Source organism: Bidens hawaiensis, unplaced genomic scaffold, assembly GCF_021521415.1.
Source record: "Bidens hawaiensis isolate Kalapana, Puna unplaced genomic scaffold, B.hawaiensis_p1.1 tig00025758_1, whole genome shotgun sequence".
Lineage (NCBI taxonomy): Eukaryota > Viridiplantae > Streptophyta > Magnoliopsida > Asterales > Asteraceae > Bidens > Bidens hawaiensis.
The window spans coordinates 191,069-200,235 of record NW_027494120.1 but is presented as its reverse complement, the minus strand read 5'-3'; the positions used below and the strand labels follow the sequence as shown (position 1 = coordinate 200,235).

At 31.3% G+C, this 9,167-nt stretch overlaps 1 protein-coding gene across 1 annotated transcript; it reads right to left on the bottom strand.

Moving 5' to 3' along the window:
* Positions 1-237: 237 nt before the first annotated feature.
* LOC143572173 (uncharacterized) lies at positions 238-1,236 on the bottom strand. Its single transcript, XM_077057397.1, has one exon. The coding sequence runs from the start codon at positions 1,234-1,236 to the stop codon at positions 238-240; it is 999 nt and encodes a 332-aa protein (XP_076913512.1).
* Between the last annotated feature and the right edge of the window lie 7,931 nt (positions 1,237-9,167).

Here is a 9,167-nt window from a genome sequence, read left to right as displayed (position 1 = left end):
ATTAATTCTCTAATCGATTCTTCGATTTTTATCAGACTCATGTTGCAGAAATTATTGTTTTTCTAGCCTTGAGATTATTAATCCTTTTTCTATGAGCTAAAATTTCTTCTTTTAAAGCTTTTGTTTTTAGAGTTTTTGTTTTATGACTTATCATAATGTCTACTCTAACTTGTTCTATTTTTATGAGAAAAATTTGTATTGAAGCTTCTTCTTGAACAATTTCTTCATTTAGAAGTTCTAAATTTTTAAGGATTGGCTGTGATGATGACATTTCCCAGCTATTTCCTTTAGGATTTCGCCATATCTGTCAACCTTTTCAGACATAGATCTTATTAATTGTGATTCAGCAAAACTGGGTTCTCCTATTCGTAAAGAGTTTCCAGTAAAACTATGTCTAGGTCGGGATACTAGAGGTTGTTTATTACGAGCAATATTAATTGCCCAATCTTCTTGTAACTGTGAAGGTTCAGAAAACTTACTTCCTTCGACAGTTCCAATTTCTGAGAATATATCTTCGATTGTTATATTCTCTTTTTCTTTGTACTCAATTGAATGAGTGCTATTTGTTAAAGCATACGAGATTAAATAATTAATCGTAAATACTTTATTACCTGGTTCCTTAAGGTCGGTTCTTTCACATTGATGTATGAAACTTAATGTTTTATCGAAATCTTTTGAATCACGATGTAAGGCAAATTTAGGATAGATAGTAAACATAAATTTTCCGTATGCTAAATTTCCTTGTACTGCTCCCAAGAGCATCTTGTCTGTTAACAATTCTATTGTCAACTGAGCCATTTTTATAGGAAAATTAATTCCATCTCCAAATTGTGCTTTTAGAATAATTTTTACTGCTTCTATATGCACCATGTTCATAGATTTTCTTAACTCAGGTTTCATAGTCAAAAGTCTTTTTGTTATTTCTCCTTTAGTTAAAAGAGGTAAATATACTTCTCCTGAAGTTTCCTTTATATCTACTGAAAGTTCTTCAGTATTAAAGCAGTAGAAAATCTTATTTTTTCTAGAGAAAGCCCTTGAGACTAAACTCTGTAGGTTATTAGGTTGATTAAAAACCCTTTTCGTGTCAAGCTTGAATTTAAGCTTGTTAATCTTTTCTAGTTGATCGAAATTCATCATATAATCTGAAGCAAAACCATTTTCATTTTCTCTAAAGTTTATTATTTCAGTTATTTCTTGATTTTTTGATTCTTCACAATCGGTTTCTTTTAGATCCATTTTAAAACTCATTTAATTTATGAGATTACTTCCTTAATTTTTTTTTTAAAAAAAACTCCTGGCTCTAGAGAAAGCCCTTGAGACTAAACTCTTTAGGTTATTAGGTTGATTAAAAACCATTTTCGTGTCAAGCTTGAATTTAAGCTTGTTAATTTTTTCTAGTTGATCAAAATTGATCATATAATCTCAAGCAAAACCATTTTCATTTTCTCTAAAGTTTATTATTTCAGTTATTTCTTGATTGTTTGATTCTTCACTGTCGGTTTCTTTTAAATCCATTTTAATTTTTTTTTAAATAACCAAACAGGCTTTGATACCAATTTTTTTTATTATTTTTTTTAAAAAAAAGCTCCTGGCTCTGATACTCATTTAATTTATGAGATTACTTCCTTAATTTTTTTTTTAAAAAAAGCTCCTGGCTCTGATACCAAACTGCGGAAAACAACTATGGTGTAAAAGAGCTATGGCAAACACGTATAAATGTCGGAAAACCAATTTGTAGAGTGTCAAATTCAAACTCAATTTATGAATATTTATGATGGAAGACATATAAAATTGTCGTTGCACCAATTTCTTGAGTATTAAACTCAATTTATGACTACTTATGGTGAAAGACTTATAAAATTGTCGTTGCACCAATTTCTTGAATATTAAACTCAAATTATGAATATTTATGACGAAAGACATACAAAAATGTCGATGCTCGTTTTTCTTTTGTATTAAACGAGTTGTTGGATTGTTTTTATTGGACATAAATTCTTTATTTATTGTCTTGATTTGACTAAGTTTTTGATTAGAAATCATTTAGTTTCGATAGAGACTAATCGAGTTTTGTTTGAGAAATCAAATATTTGTAAAAATGCTTAAGGAGAGATTATATAAATACTTTTGAAGTAATTTAACAGTTACAAAATAGACCATACTTTTTCTTCTTATCCAGCTAAGTAAATCTATTAAGTTGAATTTTTCAAGTGACCAACCCAACCAATTTGTTCCCTACGGCTTCAACGGTACTCTTATGGCTACAGGGCTTCAGGTTTTGAAAAATTCTTAAAGATGAACATGATGGATAATAGGAACTGATATATTTATTACATAAATGTTCTTACCTGGGGAAGAACTTCTTGGTAAATACATAATACTCTCCTTTAGCAATGAGATTACTCACTAACACACATGATTGATATTACAAGTAGAGAGAAAAGAAAGAAAACTAGTTAAGGATGCGATGCCTAAACTTAGAAATCATACCCCTTTAGATAGAGGAGAAGATTTATACAAAGGACTAAAATTCCCTTATAATTTCGTCATGCATGACGTTTCTAGTCGACATACCCATGTGTTGGGTCCAGTTCTCTGGTGTCTTCGTCAGAGTAATAGCTGTAAAGATGAGAGCTATTATTTTCTTTTGTACCTCTCAAACAGTATTGGCAATTATGATTTTCATAAATGCGCTGAAGCTCCTGACATAGTCTTTCTTTAGTGACTGGTCCTGCTTCTACTTTATTAAAGATGATTCTCTGTTCCATCTTTTCTAAAGCTTCTTTCTCGTTCTTTGGTAGTGGAAGACTACTGAAGCTGGTGATTATGCAGTGGTGACTGTAATAGTTCACTTTATTAAAGCTTCCAGCTTTTATCTTCTGCATATTTTTAAGAATTTTTAGAAGACTCTTGACTCTTATTTCAACCCAGTTGCTCGGGTCTTCATATTTTTCTTCCATGACTTAGGATGGATTTACGGTTCTTGTTTTAGCAAGACCGATTTCTAGATGATGGTAGCTTTTGAAGGTTTTTCCTTGATGCCAATCTGGGAGTGTAGAAGTACACTTGATGAAGATGTTAGCGTCTTTTGTCGCTGCAATCTTTTTGCGTAAGTATTTATGGCCTTCTTCATTCCTTCAGCCATTAAACTAATTTCTTATAAATTAGAGGCAGGGTAAATATACTTAACTAACCCATCAGAGAATGCTAAGGAGATAAGTTATGGGCTTGCGCATGGACATAAGACAATTAAACATTTAGTAGCCTTATCTTCTGTGTAAATGTGCTCAGATTCAATTTCATTTTGAGTTAAAGACCACGCTTTAGACCATAATGATCTAAATTCATCAAGAGATACAGTATCTTGGGATTATTCTTCTTCTTTCTCTTCAGTAATTTTTTATTTTGAGAGAAATGGGGAAGCTTTTCTGAACTCAACAGTTCTTTCTTGTTTTCCCTGGTTTTAAGGGTTCAGGAAAGATTGTTACCTTCAATGGTATTTCTCTTTTTCCAAGATTTGCTTAATAGCGAGTGGCTTCTTGTTGGGCTTGTGCTAACGTCCCAAACTTTTTGAATGGATAGCTACTTCCATCCACGTAGCTTTTGACTATTGACCAGTCTTCGTATATCCCCCTATGCTCACCGTCAAAGATAGCATAGAACTTTGTTTTGGGATTTTCTGGTCTATGAGTAATTAGAGAGTAACTTGGTCTTAGTGAGACCTCTTCAGTTTTTGGCAAACTGTCAGCCATCAACGGATTTAATTTGTCTTTACCAGAGCCGTTTGCTTCTGAACTAGATGAAGATTTTAGTTCTTCATTTACTTTTCTTTTGCTTTTTTCCAAAGCAACAGGAGTAAACGGACTTGTTTTTTTCTTTACCCTTTGTCGTTTTATAGGGAATAGATTCAGATTGCCTCCTTTCGGATTCCTGCTCTGAATTGGCAGTTGTTTCTAGACTTTCGTCATAAGTGCTATTTTTTCTTGAATGGATTTTAATTCTATAAGAAGAATTTTTTCTTTGAGGCGTAATGCCTTTAATTCTTCCATGGGATTTTTCCTTTTGTGGAATGGACATGTTTGTTCCTTTTGAGGGGTTTTTGACCCTTTAAATAGGTGAAAAAAGGTGTGAATAGTTTTTTCATGTTTTTTGAAAATCCCGTGTCAGGCAGTCAGCCAGCACGTTCTTGGTTCCTTCGAGATGCTCAATGTCGAAATAATATCTAGAGAACCACATTTGCCATCTGACTAGACGACCCTGCTTATTATCTCCAGAAATTATTGTTTTAAGAAAATTAGTAAAGTTTTTATATCTGTCCTTACCAGGAATTTTACCGGGGGTAGATAAAGTTTTGGAAAACTAGTTAAGTTTTCTTTATCTTTTTGATATAATCTGTATCGGACTGTTTCCATTCCCATACATAATCCTTTTTAATTTTACCTGCAGTGGTTTTCTAAGCTCTGCAAGTTTAGGAATATAACTTTCTGCATAAGTTAAAATACCTAAAAACCGTTGAAGATGTTTTTTGTCTTCTAAAATACCTGGAAACTTATGCAAATTTTCTAAGATATGTTTTTGTGGACAATGAGTCCCTTGGTCTATTTCAAGACCTAAAAAATTTACTTTTGTTTTGAAAAGATTAGCTTTCTTTATTGACAAGATAATTCCATATTTTTCTATCGTCTTTAAGGCTAATAAAACATGAAAATAGTGCTTATCTTCGGAGTTTGAGAAAACTATGATATCATCAACATAGACGGTACAATAATTTTCTAAACCTCTTAATGCAATTTGCATATGTCTTTGAAATATGCTTGGTGCTTGTTTTAATCCAAAAGGAACTACCTTCCACTGGTAATGACCATCAGGAGATGTAAAGGCCGTCAGCAACTGAGACTCTTCATCTAACAGTACCTGCCAGAAACCACTTTTGCAATCGAAAGTAGAAAAATAAGTTTTTCCCCTTAAGAGTGTTATTAATTCCTGCATGCAATGCATATCGCCTTTGGTAGCTGCAGTAATTGATCTATAGTTAACTACCATTCTCTTTTTTTCTCTTCTTTTTCCAGCTTCATTTTCCACTAAGAATGCTGGAGACATGTGAGGTGATTTACTTGGGGTAATGAGTTTTAAGTCAAGTAATTCCCTGATCTGTCTGCTAAAATTCTTCTCTGTCCTGTGGACTATACTTCATAGGCTTTACCCTGACTACAGTCTTAGGGTCAATAAGTTCTATTGATGCTTTCATCCATTTCTTGGATTTTTCAAGATCAATAGGATTTTCTGAGCATACTCTTTCAAGTAATTCTTCTATTTTTTGGTATTTCTGTATTTCAAGAAAATATTTTTCGTGTAAATATTTCTCCTCTGGTTTTATAACCTCTTGAGTTATATTAGTACCTGGGATTTGTTTTATTTTTGAATATTTTTACATTGATTCTAGAAAACCTGGTTTTCCAACTTGAAGAGCTTTTGTTATCTTTTTTATCAAAATCATTTCCTGATTAAGGTGAAAAGATATTCTATCTAACCATTGGGTGAAAGGCCCATATAGTTGACAGAAATTATTTCCAATGAGTAAATCTATTCCTGTTTCTTGTTGAGAAATTGTGGGAATGGAGAATGGTAATCCTGAGAAATATACTATAAGGTTTCTACAAACCTTATTTAATTTAATTGTATCTTGATTTGCAATTGTTACTTTGATGTCTTTGGGAGTATTTTCCCATAGCACTTCAGGTTTAACATGTTTGCTTGCTAAGCAGAGACTTGCCCCTATATCTACGTAACAATGTAGAGTTATTACCTTATATCCTTTTAGGAAAATCTTTCCTTTGATATAAATGGAATTCGGATTAGTTATATTTAAATAAACTAATTCATTTTTCTTTTGAAGATTTTTACAAAAAGTTATGTTGGCAGGGTCTTCATCTTCATCCCCCTATTTAAAAGTTTTAGTTTCATTCATCTCGGACTATCAATGCTACTGTCTGAAGACGAATCATACTTTATTTTAAACGAAAATACCTGCATATGGTCATCAAAAATATCTTCTGAAGGATAATATCCCTCTATTTCTGCTTCAGAAATGAGTTTTACCTTTTTTGGGAATTTCTGTCTATTAGGACATTCGTTGGCATAATGTTCCTCTTCAGAGCATATCCAACGACGACATTTCTTCTTTCCTTGAGGACAAACCTTAGGTTTTTCTTTTGAAAAGTATTTTCCAGGGATGAATTTTTTCTCTAAGGTTTCCAAAACCTTCTTTTGGTTCTACATTTTCTTTTATATTTCTTTTTGAAATATTTTTTTGTTTTTCTCCTGATCACAACCAAAAGATAATTGAGGTGTTTCAGTGAGTTTATTGCAACAACTTTTGTTAAATCTCTTTAACTGTTTTTGCTTGTTGGAAAAGTCGCAATAAACATCAATTTCTTCCTTAACAATTTTTGTAGCAAATCCTAGTGAGTGCACTGTTATTTCCATCGCTCTTTGGCTTTTTCACCAACAATAGGAATTTTCATTAGGTAAACTTCTATCCAAGAATGATATTCACCTATACTTAGCTTATATAAGTTTTGCTCAAAAAAGCAAGTAAAATCATCTAAAAGACATATATCACATAGTTGTGACTGGGTTAATGTTTGTCATGCTTTTTCAAGTAATTTTTGGTTCTGATGATCTTTATTTGTAAGAAAATCAAGACCTAGGAACATCATATACATGGCATTAATAATTTGCTCAAAGAGATCTTCACCATGTAAATTTTCATTCAAGTTGTTTTTTTAATGAAATATTGGACTAATCCTGCAGACTTGTGTTCTACAAGTAACAATAAGGCCTTAGCATTGGAAAATTCCCCTGGATTAGACTAGATAAGTAAACTAATTTCAGTATTCCATTTGTCGATTAGTTTTTTTTCTTTGATTAAAGTCAAAGATACAGTCAATTTTTATGGTATCTATTTCTGTTGAACTACCATTATTTTTATTGGAATTAGGTATCCCCTTATGATAGGGCATAGAGAATTCAGAATTCGTGTTTCTTTTCCTGTAGGATGACCTGTGGTTACTACTACTAGCACCAGATTGATTCATCCTATGTTTTGGAATTTTTTCTTCTGAAGAGTCTTCTTCTTCGGTTTTGGGTTCTTTTATGGCAAAAACTTTTTCTTTATTTTCTGGAAAATTTTTTTCTTTTTATTCTTTTTTTTTAGAAAATTTCTTTTCGCACTCTTGATCGCTTAAGGTCATGATTTGAACGAGTTCCTGTATTTGTTCGGCTGAATAGTTCTCCAGTTGTTCGTTAAAAATATGTTCTAATTTGTGTGTGATGGAACTCGTTTATTCACAAGACAAAATAATTTTCTTATTTCGAAGATCTTGTAATTCTTTTTCAAAAAGTCGTTTTTTGTTGAAATAAAAGAGCTAGTTTTCTTAACTTAACATATGGATCAATATTCCAGTTACTTTGAAGTTCATTTATCTCTTGAATGATATTTTAAATGTTAGAATAATTCATTCTAATTCCTGAATTTATCTTTTGAAAAAGAGTTCTCATTTGACTTTTATTAGTCATTTGAGGTGGATCCGAAATGTCATTCTAAAGCATTTGGACTTTTAGAACTTCCTAACGATGGATTTCCAATATTAAAGTTGGGAAAAGAGTATTTTTGAAATCTCTTTTTCTCTTCAGATGTAATTTCTTTATGTTTTTCAAATTTTAGAGTTTTATCCCCTTTATTGCTATCAATTTTAACTGAAACATCTTTGATGATTTTTGCAGCAATGCCTTCTAAACTTTCATTGGTAGTTAATTCTTCTACCTTTTTGATTAAATCTCTAATCGATTCTTCGATTTTTATCAGACTCATGTTGCAGAAATTATTGTTTTTCTATCCTTGAGATTATTAATCCTTTTTCTATCAGCTAAAATTTCTTCTTTTAAAGCTTTTGTTTTTAGAGTTTTTGTTTTATGACTTATCATAATGTTTACTCTAACTTGTTCTATTTTTATGAGAAAAATTTGTATTGAAGCTTCTTCTTGAACAATTTCTTCATTTAGAAGTTCTAAATTTTTAAGGATTGGCTGTGATGATGACATTTCCCAGCTATTTCCTTTAGAATTTCGCCATATATGTAAACCTTTTCAGACATAGATCTTATTAATTGTGATTCTGCAAAAATGGGTTCTCCTATTCGTAAAGAGTTTCTAGTAAAATTGTTTCTAGGTCGGGATACTAGTGGTTGTTTATTATGAGCAATATTAATTGTCAAATCTTCTTGTAACTGTGAAGGTTCAGAAAACTTACTTGTTATATTCTCTTTTTCTTTGTACTCAATTGAATGAGTGCTATTTGTTAAAGCATACGAGATTAAATAATTAATCGTAAATACTTTATTACCTGGTTCCTTAAGGTCAAATCTTTCACATTGATGTATGAAACTTAATGTTTATCGAAATCTTTTGAATCACGATGTAAGGCAAATTTAGGATAGATAGTAAACATAAATTTTCCGTATGCTAAATTTCCTTGTACTGCTCCCAAAAGAGCATCTTATCTGTTAACAATTCTATTGTCAACTAGAGCCATTTTTATAGGAAAATTAATTCCATCTCTAAATTGTGCTTTTAGAAGAATTTTTACTGCTTCTATATGCACCATGTTCATAGATTTTCTTACCTCAGGTTTCATAGTCAAAAGTCTTTTTGTTATTTCTCCTTTAGTTAAAAGAGGTAAATATACTTCTCCTGAAGTTTCCTTTATATCTACTGAAAGTTCTTCGGTATTAAAGCAGTAGAAAATCTTATTTTTTCTAGAGAAAGCCCTTGAGACTAAACTCTGTAGGTTATTAGGTTGATTAAAAACCCTTTTCGTGTCAAGCTTGAATTTAAGCTTGTTAATTTTTTTCTAGTTGATCAAAATTCATCATATAATCTGAAGCAAAACCATTTTCATTTTCTCTAAAGTTTATTATTTCAGTTATTTCTTGATTGTTTGATTCTTCACAATCGGTTTCTTTTTGATTCATCTTAAAACTCATTTAATTTATGAGATTACTTCCTTAATTTTTTTTTTTAAAAAAAAAGCTCAGCTCCTGGCTCTGATACTAAACTGATACTCATTTAATTATTTTGTCTCCCAAAGACATCAAAATAACAATGTAGAA